Consider the following 17147-nt stretch of genomic DNA (forward strand, 5'->3'; position numbering starts at 1 on the left):
GTCTCTGGGGTGTCAGGGGTGTCCCTGGGGTGTCAGGGGGGTCTCAGGTCCCTGGCTCTGGGGTCTCTGGGGTATCAGGGGGGTCTCTGGGGTATCATGGGGGTCCCTGGGGTGTCATGGGGGTCTCAGGTCCCTGGCTCTGCCCCCCACAGGCAGAAGCACCCCCCGGCCACGCTGGCTGCCATCATCAAGGAGGCCGAGAACATTCCAGCGCTGCTGCCCAACATCCAGGCCCTGAAGGAGGCCCTGGGCAAGGCCCGAGCCTGGATCGCCGACGTCGAGGAGATCCAGGTGGGCTCTGCACCCTTGGGACACCCTGGGGGCCACCCTGGACACCCCTGGGACACCCCCTGGGACACCCCTGGTGACACCCTGGGACACCCTGGGACCCTTTGGGACACCCTGGGGACACTCCCCCCTGGAAACCCCCTGGGACACCCTGAGACACCCTGGGACACCCTGGGATCCTCTGGGAGACCTGAAACCCCCCCCTGAGGGACACCCCTGGGACCCCTGGAACCCTGGAACCCCCTGGGACACCCTGGAGGACACCCCCTGGGATCCCTGGGACACCTGAAACCCCCCCTGGGACCCCCTAGGAAACCCTAGGACACCCCAGGACACCCTGGGACCACCTGGGACACCCTGAGAGACCCTGGGACGAACCCCTGGGACACCCTGGAACCCCCTTGAGACCCCCTGGGACCCCCCTGGAACCCCCTGAGACCCCTGGGACACCCCCCCTGAAACCCCCTGGGGGACCCTGGGACCCCCTGGAACCCCCCTGGGGACACCCTGGGACACCCCTGGGACACCCTGAGACCCTGGGACCACCCAGTAACACCCTGAGACCCCCATGGACACCCTGGGACCCCCCTTGGACCCCTTAGGACCCCCCTTGAGACCCCTGGGACCCCCAGGGACCCCTCACTGCACAGCCCTGAGTGCCTGGGCTGTCTCCTGGACAGGGGACACCTCTGTGTCCCATCCTGGACACACGGACACCTCCCTGTCCTTGTCATGGACTCTGGACGTTCCTGTGTCCCCATCCTGTCCCTGTGGACACACGGACACCTCCTGTCCTTGTCATGGACTCTGGACATTCCTGTGTCCCCATCCTGTCCCTGTGGACACTGGACACCTCCCTGTCTCTGTCATGGACTCTGGACACCCTTGTGTCCCCCACACTGTCCCTGTGGACACTGGACACCTCCCTGTCTCTGTCCCCAGACACTGGACACCCTGTGTCCCCACTCTGTCCCCCTGGATGCTTTTGTGTCCCTGTCCCCATGGATTCTGGATATTGTCCATCCCCCGTCCTGTCCCCCACAGACACTGGACACCTCCCTGTCCCTGTCATGGACTCTGGACATTCCTGTGTCCCCATCCTGTCCCTGTGGACACTGGACACCTCCCTGTCCCTGTCCCCACGGATCCTGGACACTGCACATCCTTGTCTTGTCCCTGTGGACATTGGACACCTCTGTGTCCCCACACTGTCCCCACGGACACTGGACACCTCCACGTCCCTGTCCCCATGGGTTCTGGACATTGACCATCCCTGTCCTGTCCCCATGGATGCTGGACACCTCCATGTCCCTGTCCCCATGGACCCCTCCCATCTGCCACCATGTCCCCATCCCATCCTGTCCCTGTTCCTGCCACCGTGTCCCCACGTGTCCCCATGTCACCCCTGACCCCGTGTCCCCTCAGAACGGTGACCACTACCCGTGCCTGGATGACCTGGAGGGTTTGGTGTCCCCATGTGTCCCCATGTCCCCATGTCACTGTCCCCTCAGAACGGTGACCATTACCTGTGCCTGGATGACCTGAAGGGCTTGGTGTCCCCATGTGTCCCCATGTCACCCATGTCACCCATGTCCCCATGTCACTGTCCCCTCAGAACAGTGACCACTACCCGTGCCTGGATGACCTGGAGGGTCTGGTGGCCATGTCCCCATGTGTCCCCATGTGTCCCCATGTGTCCCCATGTCACTGTCCCCCCAGAACGGTGACCATTACCCATGCCTGGATGACCTGGACGGTTTGGTGGCCGTGTCCCCATGTGTCCTCATGTCACTTTCCCTCCAGAACGGTGACCATTACCCGTGCCTGGGTGACCTGGAGGGCTTGGTGTCCCCATGTGTCCCCATGTCACTGTCCCCTCAGAACGGTGACCACTACCCGTGCCTGGATGACCTGGAGGGTCTGGTGGCTGTGTCCCAATGTGTCCCCATGTCACTGTCCCCTCAGAACGGTGACCACTACCCCTGCCTGGATGACCTGCAGGGTTTGGTGGCCATGTCCCCATGTCACTGTCCCCTCAGAACGGTGACCATTACCCCTGCCTGGATGACCTGGAGGGTCTGGTGGCCATGTCCCCATGTCATTGTCCCCTCAGAACGGTGACCATTACCCCTGCCTGGATGACCTGGAGGGTTTGGTGGCCATGTCCCCATGTCACTGTCCCCTCAGAACGGTGACCATTACCCCTGCCTGGATGACCTGGAGGGTCTGGTGGCCGTGTCCCCATGTGTCCCCATGTCACTGTCCCCTCAGAACGGTGACCACTACCCCTGCCTGGATGACCTGGAGGGTCTGGTGGCCATGTCCCCATGTCACTGTCCCCTCAGAACGGTGACCATTACCCCTGCCTGGATGACCTGGAGGGTCTGGTGGCCGTGGGCCGGGACCTGCCCGTGCGCCTGGAGGAGCTGCGGCAGCTCGAGGTGCAGGTGGGCACCGCGCACTCCTGGCGGGACAAGGCCTCCCGCACCTTCCTCAAGAAGAACTCCTGCTACACCCTGCTCGAGGTGGGTCTGGGGGAGGCCCTGGGGGGGCTCTGGGGGGTCCTGGCAGGGCGCTGACCCCTCCATGGTGTCCCCCAGGTGCTGTGTCCCTGCGCTGATGCTGGCTCCGACAGCAGCAAGAGGCTCAAGTGGCGGCAGGAGCCAGGGCTCTACCGCCTGGACGCCGAGAGCTTGGGGCTGTCAGCGCAGGACCTGCGGGACCCCGGGGCCGTGGTGAGCAGGGGGGGCTCTGGGGGCACCCCCAGCACTGGCACTGGTCCCATCCCTGCTGTGCCCACCCAGGGATTGGGGTGGTTGGGGTGGTTGGGGTGGTTGGGGTGGGGGGCACCCCCAGCACTGGCACTGGTCCCAGCCCTGCTGTGCCCACCCCGGGATTGGGGTGGTTGGGGTGGGGGGCACCCCCAGCACTGGCACTGGTCCCAGCCCTGCTGTGCCCACCCCGGGATTGGGGTGGTTGGGGTGGTTGGGGTGGGGGGCACCGCGTCTGCCCTCGATTCTGCTCATATTCGTTATTGTCCCTGATTTGGGGGGTTTAGGTGTTTGGGGATGGGGGGCACCCACTTTCCCCCAGTCCTTGTCACCCCTCACACCCCACTGCTGTCCCCCAGATTTTGGCATTCAGGGGTTTGGGGATGGGGGGCACCCACATTCCCCCACTCCTTTGTCACCTCTCTCACCCCACTGCTGTCCCCCAGATTTTGGCATTGGGGGTTTGGGGTGGGAGGCAGCACATCCAGCCTCGATTGCTATTATTGCTCATGTTCCTCATTCTCCCTAAACTGGGGGGGTTTAGGTGTTTGGGGATGGGGGGCACCCACATTCCCCCAGTCCTTGTCACCTCTCTCACCCCACTGCTGTCCCCCAGATTTTGGCATTCAGGGTTTTGGGGTGGGGGGCACCCACATTCCCCCAGTCCCTGTCCCCTCTCTCACCCCACTGCTGTCCCCCAGATTTTGGCATTCAGGGGTTTGGGGTGGGGGGGCACCACATCTGACCTGGGTTCCTGTCACTGCTCGTGTTCCTTGTTCTCCCCAAACTGGGGGGTTTTGGGGATGGGGCACACCCTGTGACCCCCCCCAATCCCTGTCCCCTCTCACACTCCCAATTTCCCTCCAGATCCAAGTGTTTGGGGGTTTGGGCATGGGGGGCACCCACATTTCCCCAACTCTGTTACCTCTCATGCCCCTACTGTTCCCCAGATCTTGGCACTCAAGGATTTGGGGTGGGGGGCACCCACATTTCCCCAATCCCTGTCCCCTCTCACCCCCTGCTCCCCCACCCCCTGAATTGTGGCATTTTGGGGTGGGGGTCACACCCTATGACCCCCCCCACTCATTGTCCCCTGTCACCCCTTGCTCTCCTCCACCCCAGATTTTGACATTCAAGGATTTGGGGTGGGGGGCACCCACATTTCCTCCATCCCTGTCCCCTCTCACCCCCTGCTCTCCCCCAGATTGTGGCGTTCAGGGAGGGCAAGGAGGGGTTTGGGATGAGGGGTTTGGGATGAGGGTCACACCCTGTGTCACCCCCAATCTCTGTCCCCCCAGATTGTGGCATAGAAGGAGGGCAAGGAGGAGGGCACTGAGGGGTTTTGGGGTGGGGGTCACACCCTGTGTCACCCCCAATCTCTGTCCCCCCAGATTGTGGCGTTCAAGGAGGGCACTGAGGGGATTTGGGATGAGGGTTTAACCCACCCTTTCACCCCATTCTGTCCCCCCAGATTGTGGCATTTAAGGAGGGCGAGCAGAAGGAGAAGGAGGGCACTGAGGGGATTGGGATGAGGGGTTTGGGATGAGGGTCACCCACCCTCTCACTCCTTTCTGTCCCCCAGATCGTGGCGTTCAAGGAGGGCACGGAGGGGTTTGGGATGAGGGGATTGGGATGAGGGTAACCCCCCAATCTCACCCCCATTCTGTCCCCCAGATTGTGGCATTCAAGGAGGGCAAGGAGGAGGGCACTGAGGAGGATTGGGATGAGGGTAACCTCCCCTGTCCCCCTGTTCTGTCCCCCAGATTGTGGCGTTCAAGGAGGGCGAGCAGAAGGAGAAGGAGGGAACTGAGGGGATTGGGATGAGGGGTTTGGGATGAGGGTCACACCCCCAATCTCACCCCATTCTGTCCCCCAGATTGTGGCACTCAAGGAGGGCAAGCAGGAGGGCACTGAGGGGATTTGGGATGAGGGTCCCACCCTCTCCCCCCGTTCTATCCCCCCAGATCGTGGCGTTCAAGGAGGGCGAGCAGAAGGAGAAGGAGGGCACTGAGGGGATTTGGGGTGGGGGTCACACCCTGTGTCACCCCCAATCTCTATCCCCCCAGATTGTGGCGTTCAAGGAGGACATTGAGGGGTTTGGGATGAGGGTCACACCCTGTGTCACTCTGGTCTGTCCCCCCAGATCGTGGCGTTCAAGGAGGGCGAGCAGAAGGAGAAGGAGGGAATGCTGCGCCTCCGCCACGCCAACGCCCAGAAATCGGCGCCGCCCCTGCCGGGCCCGGGCCCTCCCTCCTGCGTGTGCGGGCAGCCCTCGGGGCCGGCCATGCTGCAGTGCCAGCTCTGCCGGGACTGGTTCCACGGCTCCTGCGTGGCCTGGCCCCGCCTGGGCTCCCAGAAACCATCGCCGGCCTGGTGGGAGTGGGACTCCAAGTTCCTGTGCCCGCTGTGCCAGCGCTCGCGGCGGCCGCGCCTCGAGACCATCCTGGCGCTGCTGGTGGCCCTGCAGAAGCTGCCGGTGCGGCTGCCCGAGGGCGAGGCCCTGCAGTGCCTCACCGAGAGAGCCATCACCTGGCAGGACCGCGCCCGCCAGCTCCTGGCCTCCCCCGAGGTGGCCGGGCCCCTGGAGCGCCTGGCGGCCCTGAGGCAGCGGCTGTGCCATGGTGATGGTGACGGAGCCCTGCGCGAGGCCAGCCGCAACGAGCAGACCAAGGTGGGGAATTAAAGGGGTTTTGGGGTGATTTAGGGGGGTTTATGGGGGTTTTAGGGAGATTTAGAGGGGTTTGGGGGTGTTTTAGGGAGATTTGGGGGTGATTTGGGGGGAATTTATGGTGTCGGGGCCTTGTGGCACCAGCTGTGCCACGGTGATGGTGACGGAGCCCTGCGCGAGGCCAGCCGCAACGAGCAGACCAAGGTGGGGAATTAAAGGGGTTTTGGGGTGATTTGGGGGAATTATGGGGGATTTGGGGGGGTTTGGGGGGAATTATGGGGGTTTTAGGGGAGATTTAGAGGGGTTTGGGGGTGATTTGGGGGGGTTTTGGGGAGATTTGGGGGTGATTTGGGGTGTCAGGGCCCTGCGGCACTGGCTGTGCCATGGCGATGGTGATGGCGCCTTGCGCGAGGCCAGCTGCAATGAGCAGGCCAAGGTGGGGATTGGAGGGGAATTAAAGGGGTTTGGGGGGGTTTTGGGGTGATTTTGGGGGGGAATTATGGGGTCTTTGGGAAATTCATGGGGGTTTTGAGGGGGATTTATGGGGGTTTTAGGAGATTTGGGGGGGTTTTAGGGAGATTTGGGGGTGATTTGGGGGTGTCAGGGCCCTGCGGCACCGGCTGTGCCACGGTGATGGTGACGGTGCCCTGCGCGAGGCCAGCTGCAATGAGCAGGCCAAGGTGGGGAATTAAAGGGGTTTTGGGGGTGATTTAGGGGGAATTATGGGAGTTTTAGGGGAGATTTGGGGGTGATTTGGGGGGAATTTATGGTGTTGGGGCCCTGCGGCAGCAGCTGCACCACAGCGATGGTGACAGGGCCCTGCATGTGGCCAGCCGCAATGAGCAGGCCAAGGTGGGCGGGTTTTGGGGCAAATTATGGGTTTTTTTGTGGAATTATGGGGGGTTTTGGGGGAAATTATGGGTTTTTTTTGTGGAATTATGGGGGGTTTGGGGGGAAATTATGGGGGTTTGGGGGGGAATTGTGGGGGTTTTATGGAGATTTAGGGAGGTTTGGGGTGATTTCGGGTGGAATTCAGGGTGTCAGAGCCAGCTGCAATGAGCAGACCAAGGTGGGCAGGTTTTGGGGAGATTTAGGGGGGTTTATGGGGGTTTTAGGGAGATTTAGAGGGGTTTGGGGGTGATTTGGGGGGCTTTTAGGGAGATTTGGGGGTGATTTGGGGGGAATTTATGGTGTCGGGGCCTTGCGGCAGCGGCTGCACCACAGCGATGGTGACAGGGCCTTGTGTGAGGCCAGCCGCAACAAGCAGGCCAAGGTGGGCAAATTTTGGGGGAAATTATGGGTTTTTTGTGGAATTATGGGGGGGTTTTGGGGGGGAATTGTGGGGGTTTTAGGGGAATTGTGGGGGTTTTATGGAGATTTGGGGAGGATTTGGGGTGGAATTCAGGGTGTCAGAGCCAGCTGCAACGAGCACACCAAGGTGGGGAATTTAGGGGGAATTTTCGGGGTTTTAGGAAGATTATGGGGTTTTGGGGGGAATTATGGGGGTTTTAGGGAAATTCATGGGGGTTTTGAGGGGGATTATGGGGGTTTTAGGGAGATTTGGGGGAGATTCAGGGGGATTTGGGGGGAATTTAGGGTGTCAGGGCCCTGCATGAGGCCAGCCACAACGAGCAGACCAAGGTGGGTTTTGGGGAAAATTATGAGGTTTTTTGTGGAATTATGGGGGGTTTTGGGGGAAATTATGGGGTTTTTTGTGGAATTATGGGGGATTTGGGGGGAAATTGTGGGGGTTTTAGGGGAATTGTGGGGGTTTTATGGAGATTTGGGGAGGATTTGGGGTGGAATTCAAGGTGTCAGAGCCAGCTGCAACGAGCACACCAAGGTGGGGAATTTAGGGGGAATTTTCAGGGTTTTAGGAAGATTATGGGGTTTTGGGGGGAATTATGGGGGTTTTAGGAAATTCATGGGGGTTTTGAGGGGGAATTATGGGGGTTTTAGGGAGATTTGGGGGAGATTTGGGGGGAATTTAGGGTGTCAGAGCCCTGCATGAGGCCAGCCACAACGAGCAGACCAAGGTGGGTTTGGGGGGATATTATGGGTTTTTTTGTGGAATTATGGGGGGTTTGGGGGGAAATTATGGGGTTTTTTGTGGAATTATGGGGGGTTTTGGGGGAAATTGTGGGGGTTTTAGGGGGAATTGTGAGGGTTTTATGGAGATTTGGGGAGGATTTGGGGTGGAATTCAGGGTGTCAGAGCCAGCTGCAACGAGCCCAACAAGATATGGGAATTTAGGGGGAATTCTGGGGTTTTTGGTGTTTTTTTGGGGTTATGGGGAGTTTTTGTTGTGGTTTTGGGGTGGTTTTGGTGTGTTTTTGGGGTTATGGGGAGTTTTTCAGGTGTTTTTGGGGGTTTGAGGGGTTTTGGGGTGTTTTTGAGGTGTTTTCGGTGTGGTTTTGGGGTTATGGGGTGTTTTTGGTGTGTTTTTGGGGTTATGGGGTGTTTTGGGGGTGTTTTTGCAGTTATGGGGTGGTTATGGGGTGTTTTGGGGTTTTGAGGTGTTTTTGAGGTATTTTTGGTGAGTTTTTGGGGTTATGGGGTGTTTTTGGGATTATGGGGTGTTTTTGGTGTGTTTTTGGGATTATTGGATGTTTTTGGTGTGTTTTTGGGGTTATGGGGTGTTTTGGGGGTGTTTGTGCGGTTATGGGGTGGTTAAAGGGTGTTTTGGGGTTTTGAGGTGTTTTTGAGGTGGTTTTGGTGAGTTTTTGGAATTATGGGGTGTTTTTGGGGTGTTTTTGGGGTGATTTGGGGTGGTTTTGGGGTTATGGAGTGGTTTTGGGGTGTTTTTGAGGTTATGAGGTGTTTTTGGTGTGTTTTTGGGGTGTTTTGGGGTGATTTTGGTGTGTTTTTGAGGTGTTTTGGGGTGTTTTTGGTGTGATTTTGGGGCTGGGGGAGGCTGCCCCCCCCAGAACACCTTCCCTGCACCCCCCCAGGTGTCGGTGGAGAACGGGGACGCCCCCAGCCCGGAGAAGAACGGAGCCCTGCCCTCGGGTGAGCGGGGCTGGGGCCTGGGGAGAGCCTGGGGAGCCCATGGGGCACGGACGGGGGGACCTGGGATGGGATCCAGGGTGGGATCCAGGGATGGGATCCAGGGATGGGATCCAGGGTGGGATCCAGGGATGGGATCCAGGGACGGACAGAGGGATCCAGGATAGGACAGAGGGCCCCAGGGTGGGACAGACGGATCCAGGAGGGACAGGGGGATCCAGGATGGGATCCAGGAGGGGACAGAGGGATCCAGGAGGGACAGACGGATCCAGGGTGGGATCCAGGATGGACAGAGGGATCCAGGATGGACAGAGGGATCCAGGGATGGACAGAGGGGTCCAGGCAAGGACAGAGGGATCCAGGATGGACAGAGGGGTCCAGGAGGGACAGAGGGATCCAGGAGGGACAGAGGGACCAGGGACGGACAGACGGATCCAGGGTGGGATCCAGGAGGGACAGAGGGACCCAGGGAGGGACAGGGGGATCCAGGATGGGATCCAGGCAGGGACAGAGGGATCCAGGGATGGACAGAGGGATCCAGGGAGGGACAGAGGGATCCAGGAGGGACAGAAGGATCCAGGCACAGACAGAGGGATCCAGGACGGACAGAGGGATCCAGGGAGGGACAGAGGGATCCAGGGTGGACAGGGGGACCCAGGGAGGGATCCAGGAGGGACAGAGGGATCCAGGAGGGACAGAGGGACCCAGGGACAGACAGACAGATCCAGGGTGGGACAGGGGGATCCAGGGATGGACAGAAGGATCCAGGAGGGACAGAGGGATCCAGGGACAGACAGAGGGATCCAGGATGGGATCCAGGATGGACAGAGGGGTCCAGCAGATCCCATGGGGCAGGGACAGAGTGATCTGGGGATCCCCTGGGTCCTGGGTGAGCTCAGCGGTGCTGGGGGCTCCTGTGGATCTCTGGGGGTCCCTGTGGTGTCCCTGTGGTGTCCCCACACTGTCCCCATGGTGTCCCCTCAATGTCCCCACGGTGTCCCTGCAGAGCTGGAGGCGCTGAGCCCACTCTGTGTCCCCATGTCCTTGCGTCCCCATGTCCCTGTGTGTGTGGGTGTCCCCACAATGTCCCCATGATGTCCCCTCACTGTCCCCATGGTGTCCCCGCAGAGCTGGAGGCGCTGCCGTGGCTGCAGGGCCCGGTGCTGGAGCTGGCAATGGGGACATGTCCATGTCCCCATGGTGTCCCCATGGTGTCCCCATGGTGTCCCCACAATGTCCCCACGATGTCCCCATGGTGTCCCCGCAGAGCTGGAGGCGCTGAGTGCAGCGCTGCTGTGGCTGCAGGGTCCCTGTGTCCCCATGGTGTCCCTTCAATGTCCCCATGGTGTCCCCACAATGTCCCTATGTCCCCTCACTGTCCCCACGGTGTCCCCGCAGAGCTGGAGGCGCTGGGCGCGGCTGCAGGGCCCCTGTGTCCCCGTGTCCCCATGATGTCCCCTCACTGTCCCCACAGAGCTGGAGGCGCTGGGTGCGGCGCTGCCGCGGCTGCAGGGCCCGGTGCTGGAGCTGCCCGAGGGCACACACGCTGTGTCACTGTGGTGTCCCCATGCTGTCCCCATGGTGTCCCCACGATGTCCCCATGTCCCCGCAGAGCTGGATGCGCTGCCGCGGCTGCAGGGCCCGGTGCTGGAGCTGCCTGAGGGCACACACGCTGTGTCCCCATGGTGTCCCTGTGTCACTGTGGTGTCCCCTCACTGTCCCCGCAGAGCTGGAGGCGCTGGGCGCGGCGCTGCCGCGGCTGCAGGGCCCGGTGCTGGAGCTGGCAATGGTGACATGTCCATGTCCCCATGATGTCCCCACAATGTCCCCATGGTGTCCCCTCACTGTCCCCACAGAGCTGGAGGCGCTGTGCGCGGCGCTGCCGCAGCTGCAGGGCCCGGTGCTGGAGCTGCCCGAGGGCACACACGCTGTGTCACTGTGTCCCCATGGCTGTGTCCCTGTGTCCCTGTGGTGTCCCCATGCTGTCCCCATGTCCCCTCACTGTCCCCATGGTGTCCCTGCAGAGCTGGAGGCGCTGGGCGCGGCGCTGCCGCGGCTGCAGGGCCCGGTGCTGGAGCTGCCCGAGGCGGCGCGGCGGCCGCTGGAGGAGCTGATGATGGAGGGGGACCTGCTGGAGGTGACGCTGGACGAGGCCCAGAGCATCTGGCGGCTGCTGCAGGCGACGCGCCCGCCCCCGCTGGGGCTGTTCCGCCTGCTGCTCGAGGTAGGGGACCCCAAAAATGGCCATGGGGACCCCAAAAATGCCTGGGGACCCCAAAACTGCCCGGGGTACAGAGCACAACCCCCAAAAATGACACGGGACCCCAAAACTGACACGGGGACACCAAAACTGACACGGGACCCCAGAACTGCCTGGGGTACAGAGCACAACCCCGAAACTGCCTGAGGACCCCAAAACTGACACGGGGGACCCCAAAAATGCCTGGGCACCCCAAAACGGCCCTGGGGTACAGAGCGCAACCCCCAAAACTGCCACGGGGACCCTGAAACTGCCCCGGGACCCCCAGAACTGCCCCGGGGTACAGAACAAACCCCTGAAACTGCCCCAGGACCCCAAAACTGCCACAGGGACCCCAGAACTGCCATGGGCACCCCAAAAATTACACGGGACCCCGAAACTGCCCTGGGGTACAGAGCACAAACCCCAAAACTGCCCTGGGAGCCCCAAAACTGCCCGGGGCACAGAACAAACCCCCAAAACTGCCCCAAGACCCTAAAACTGCCATGGGGTACAGAGCACAACCCCCAAAACTGCCATGGGCACCCCAAAACTGCCATGGGAGCCCCAAAACTGCCATGGGGACCCCAAAACTGCCATGGGAGCCCCAAAACTGCCATGGGGACCCCAAAACTGCCATGGGAGCCCCAAAACTGCCCCTGGGGAGCCCGAAACTGCCATGGGGACCCCAAAACTGCCCCAGGACCCCAACACTGCCATGGGGACCCCGAAACTGCCACGGGGACCCCAAAAAAAAACTGCCACGGGGACCCCAAAACTGCCATGGGGACCCCGAAACTGCCACGGGGACCCCGAAACTGCCACGGGGACCCCAAAACTGCCATGGGGACCCCGAAACTGCCCTGGGTACAGAACAAACCCCCAAAACTGCCCCAGGCACCCTGAAACTGCCCCGGGGACCCCAAACCCATTGGGACCCTCTGTACCCCATAATTCCCCCATTAACCCTCTCTATACCCCAAAAACCCCTCATTAACCCCTTCTGTGCCCCATTAACCTTCTCTGTGCCCCATAATCCCCTTCTGTACCCCACAACCCCCAATAAACCCCTCTGTGCCCCATTAACCCCTTCTGTACCCCATAACCCCTCGTTAACCCCTTCTGCACCCCACAACACCCCCAATAAATCCCTTCTGCACCCCATTAACCCCTTCTGCACCCCACAACCCTCCCATTAACCCCTTTTGTAACCCATAATCCCCCATTAACCCTCTCTCTGCCCCATTAACCCCCTCTACACCCCATTAACCCCCTCTACACCTCACAATCCCCCATTAACCCCTTCAATACCCCATAATCCCCCCCTTAACCCCTCCTGCACCCCCTCTATACCCCACTGCCCCCCCCCCCCCCCCAATTAACCCCTGTCAGCCCAGATTCTCCCCTCCCATTTGGGGGTGTCTGATGGGGCTGTCCCCTCCTGTCCCCATTTTGGGGGTGTCTGACGGGGGTCTCTATGTCCCCCCTCCCGATTTGGGGGTGTCTCATGGGGGTCCCTGTGTGTGTGCCCCCCCCATTTTGGGGTGTCTGACGGGGGTCCCTGTGTGTGTCCCCTCCTGTCCCCAATCTGGGGGTGTCTGAGGGTCTCTCTGTGTGTGTCCCCCTCCCCATTTCGGGGTGTCTGACGGGGGTCCCTGTTTGTCCCCTCCATCCCCAGCTGGAGCAGGCCGAGCGCCGGGGTGCCTGAGGGGGTCTCTCTCCCTCTCTCTGTGTGTCCCCTGTCCCCATTTGGGGTGTCTGAGGGGGTCTCTGTGTGTGTGTGTCCCCTGTCCCCATTGGGGCTGTCTGAGGGTCCCTCTCTCTGTGTCCCCTGTCCCCATTGGGGCTGTCTGAGGGTCTCTCTGTGTCCCCAGCTGGAGCAGGCCGAGCGCTGGGGTGTCTGAGGGGGTCTCTGTGTCCCCTGTCCCCAATCTGGGTGTGTCTGAGGGTCTCTCTGTGTGTCCCTGTCCCCATTCTGGGGGTGTCTGAGGGTCCCTGTTTGTCCCCAGCTGGAGCAGGCCGAGCGCCGGGGTGTGAGGGTGTCTCTGTGTGTGTGTGTGTCCCCTCCTGTCCCCATTTCGGGCTGTCTGAGGGTCTCTCTCTGTGTCCCCCTCCCCAGCTGGAGCAGGCCGAGCGCCGGGGTGTGTGAGGGTCCCTCTCTGTGTGTGTGTGTCCCCTGTCCCCAATCTGGGTGTGTCTGAGGGTCCCTGTTTGTCCCCAGCTGGAGCAGGCCGAGCGCTGGGCTGTCTGAGGAGGTCTCTCTGTGTCCCTGTCCCCATTCTGGGGGTGTCTGAGGGTCCCTGTTTGTCCCCAGCTGGAGCAGGCCGAGCGCCGGGGTGTGAGGGTGTCTCTGTGTGTGTGTGTGTCCCCTCCTGTCCCCATTTCGGGGTGTCTGACAGGGGTCTCTCTGTCCCCTCCATCCCCAGCTGGAGCAGGCCGAGCACCGGGGTGTCTGAGGGGGTCTCTCTCTGTGTCCCTGTCCCCAATCTGGGGGTGTCTGAGGGTCCCTGTTTGTCCCCAGCTGGAGCAGGCCGAGCGCCGGGGTGTGAGGGTGTCTCTCTGTGTCCCTGTCCCCATTTCGGGCTGTCTGAGGGTCCCTGTTTGTCCCCAGCTGGAGCAGGCCGAGCGCCGGGCTGTCTGAGGGTCTCTCTCTGTCCCCTGTCCCCATTTGGGGTGTCTGACAGGGGTCCCTGTTTGTCCCCTGTCCCCAGCTGGAGCAGGCCGAGCGCCGGGGTGCGAGGGTGTCTCTCTGTGTCCCTGTCCCCATTTGGGGTGTCTGAGGGTCCCTGTTTGTCCCCAGCTGGAGCAGGCCGAGCGCCGGGGTGTCTGAGGGGGTCTCTGTGTGTGTGTGTGTCCCCTCCTGTCCCCATTTTGGGGTGTCTGACAGGGGTCTCTGTCCCCTCCATCCCCAGCTGGAGCAGGCCGAGCGCCGGGGTGTCTGAGGGGGTCTCTGTGTGTGTGTGTGTCCCCTGTCCCCATTTCGGGCTGTCTGAGGGTCCCTGTTTGTCCCCTCCATCCCCAGCTGGAGCAGGCTGAGCGCCGGGCTGTCTGAGGGTGTCTCTGTGTGTGTGTCCCCTCCTGTCCCCATTTTGGGGTGTCTGACAGGGGTCTCTGTCCCCTCCATCCCCAGCTGGAGCAGGCCGAGCGCCGGGGTGCCTGAGGGTCTCTGTGTGTCCCCTCCTGTCCCCATTTCGGGCTGTCTGAGGGTCCCTCTCTGTCCCCAGCTGGAGCAGGCCGAGCGCCGGGGTGTGAGGGGGTCTCTGTGTGTGTGTGTCCCCTCCCCATTTTGGGGTGTCTGAGGGTCTCTCTCTGTGTCCCCAGCTGGAGCAGGCCGAGCGCCGGGCTGTCTGAGGGTCCCTGTGTGTGTGTGTGTGTCCCCTCCTGTCCCCATTTGGGGTGTCTGAGGGTCCCTGTTTGTCCCCAGCTGGAGCAGGCCGAGCGCCGGGGTGTCTGAGGGGGTCTCTCTCTGTGTCCCTGTCCCCAATCTGGGGGTGTCTGAGGGTCCCTGTTTGTCCCCAGCTGGAGCAGGCCGAGCGCCGGGGTGTGAGGGTGTCTCTCTGTGTCCCTGTCCCCATTTCGGGCTGTCTGAGGGTCCCTGTTTGTCCCCAGCTGGAGCAGGCCGAGCGCCGGGCTGTCTGAGGGTCTCTCTGTGTCCCCTGTCCCCATTTTGGGGTGTCTGACGGGGGTCTCTCTGTGTCCCCCTCCCCAGCTGGAGCAGGCCGAGCGCCGGGGTGCCTGAGGGTCTCTGTGTGTCCCCTCCTGTCCCCATTTGGGGTGTCTGACAGGGGTCCCTGTTTGTCCCCTGTCCCCAGCTGGAGCAGGCCGAGCGCCGGGGGCCTCGGGCCCGCGGCCGGGATCCCGAGAGGCGCCGGAAGCGCCGGGCGGAGCGGGGAGGGGGGGGGCACCTCCTGCCCTCCCTGGCCAAGGAGGAGCTGGAGCCAAAGAGGAGCCGGGGAACCGAGGGCGGGGGCGACCCCCGGGACCCCCGGGACAGCCCCACGGCCGGGGCCCAGACCCCGGGGGTGAGCGCGGGGGGCACACGGGGGTTAATGGGGAGGGGACTGTGGGGCACAGAAGGGGTTAATGGGGGGATTGTGGGGTATAGAAGGGGTTAATGGGGCATAGAAGGGGTTAATGGGGGTGTTATGGGGCACAGAAGGGGTTAATGGGGGGATTGGGGTGTACAGAAGGGGTTAATGGGGCATAGAAGGGGTTAATGGGGCACAGAGGGGGTTAAGGGGGGATTGGGGTGCACAGAAGGGGCTAATGGGGAGCAGAGAGGGTTAATGGGGGGGATTATGGGGTACAGAGGGGGTTAGAGGGGGTGTTATGGGGTATAGAAGGGGTTAATGGGGGATTAGGGGTACAGAAGGGGTTAATGGGGTGCAGAGGGGGTTAAGGGGGGTGTTATGAGGTAGAGAAGGGATTAATGGGGGGATGATGGGGCACAGAAGGGGTTAATGGGGCATAGAAGGGGTTAATGGGGGTGTTATGGGGCACAGAAGGGGTTAATGGGGGGATTGGGGTGTACAGAAGGGGTTAATGGGGCATAGAAGGGGTTAATGGGGCGCAGAAGGGGTTAAGGGGGGATTGGGGTGCACAGAAGGGGTTAATGGGGAGCAGAGAGGGTTAATGGGGGGGATTATGGGGTACAGAGGGGGTTAGAGGGGGTGTTATGGGGTATAGAAAGGATTAATGGGGGGATTATGGTGTACAGAAGGGGTTAATGGGGTGCAGAGGGGGTTAATGGGATTATGGGGTATAGAAGGGGTTAATGAGGGGGTCATGGGGCGCAGAAGGGGTTAATGGGGGATTGGGGTGTACAGAAGGGGTTAATGGGGCACAGAGGGGGTTAACGGGGGTGTTATGAGGTATAGAAGGGGTTAAGGGGGGATTAGGGGTACAGAAGGGGTTAATGGGGGAGTTGGGTATAGAAGGGTTTAGTGGGGGCATTAGGGGAATAATGGGGGGACTATGGGGCACAGAAGGGGTTAATGGGGGACATTATGGGGTTAATGGGGGTCCAGGAGGATTCTGGGGTGCAGAGCAGCGGCTCTGGGGGGTTCCCCCTGTCCAGGGATCCATGGGGCTGGTTTGGGGGTGCAGCAGTTGTAGGGTACAGGGGTTTTGGGGTGCAGCGGTTTTGAATTCAGTGATTTTGGGGTACAATGTTTTTTGGGGCACAGTTGTTTTTGGGGACAGCGGTTTTGGGGTACAGTGTTTTTAGGGTATAGTTGTTTTTGGGGTACACTGTTTTTGGGTTGCAGCGGTTTTGGGGTACAGTAATTTTGGAGTGCAGCGGTTTTGGGGTACAGTTGTTTTTGGGTGCGTTGTTTTTGGGGTGCAGGGGTTTTGGGGTACAGTTGTTTTTGGGGTGCAGGGGTTTTAGGGTACAGTTGTTTTGGGGTACAGTTGTTTTTGGGTGCAGCGGTTTTGGGGTACAGCGATTTTAGGGTACAGTTGTTTTTGGGGTGCGTTGTTTTTGGGGTACAGTAATTTTGGGGTGCAGCGTTTTTGGGGTGCAGCGGTTCCAGGCCTGTCCCCCCCTGTGCCCCCCAGGACTCGTGACGCGGCGCCCCCAGCTCGGACACACAGACACAGACACGGACGGACCGACGGACGCGCCCGACACGGTGGGGATGGACTGGGAGGGGCCAGCCCGGCCCCGCCCCCTCACCCTGAGCCCCTCCCCCCCATCCCCACCCCCCCCATTTGGGGCTGGGGGTGCTGGGGGGGGGTGGGGGTCTCTCCCCTCTCCCCTCCCCCCCCCGCGATGTAATTATTTCATTTCTTTCTTTTGTATCGTTCAGCCCCGGGGGGGCCCCAAAACGGGGAGGGGGAGCCCCCAAAATGGGGAGGGGGAGCCCCCCCAAAATGGGGGAGGGGGAACCCCCAAAATGGGGAGGGGGAGCCCCAAAATGGAGGGGGAGGGGCCCCAACCAGCACAGCAGGGCCAGCCCCTCCCCCCGCCCCTCCCCCACCGGGTTTTTTATAGGATTTGGGGGGGGTGGGGGTGGGGGCGGGGCAGATTTGGGGCCCCCCCTGCCCCTCCCCCCCTCCCCTCCCCCACACTAACGAGGCTCGAGCTCTTCGGAGCGGGGGGGGCGGGGCCGGCCCTTATTTTATTGTATTATGATTTTTTTTATTATTATTAAACTTTGGAGGTTAAAAAGGA

The 17147-nt window shown here is 61.3% G+C and overlaps 1 protein-coding gene across 1 annotated transcript in view; it reads left to right on the forward strand.

Moving 5' to 3' along the window:
* The window catches only part of LOC129134614 (lysine-specific demethylase 5C-like), a 63621-nt gene extending 46474 nt beyond the window's left edge, over window positions 1-17147 (forward strand). Inside the window, 8 exon segments of the mRNA XM_077172550.1 lie at window positions 153-291; window positions 2634-2813; window positions 2889-3023; window positions 5203-5730; window positions 8679-8736; window positions 10758-10957; window positions 14785-14994; window positions 16532-17147. Coding sequence (XP_077028665.1) covers window positions 153-291; window positions 2634-2813; window positions 2889-3023; window positions 5203-5730; window positions 8679-8736; window positions 10758-10957; window positions 14785-14994; window positions 16532-16540 — 1459 coding nt within the window. The 3' untranslated portion in view covers window positions 16541-17147.

This window comes from Agelaius phoeniceus, chromosome 38, assembly GCF_051311805.1.
Source record: "Agelaius phoeniceus isolate bAgePho1 chromosome 38, bAgePho1.hap1, whole genome shotgun sequence".
Taxonomy (NCBI): Eukaryota; Metazoa; Chordata; class Aves; order Passeriformes; family Icteridae; genus Agelaius; species Agelaius phoeniceus.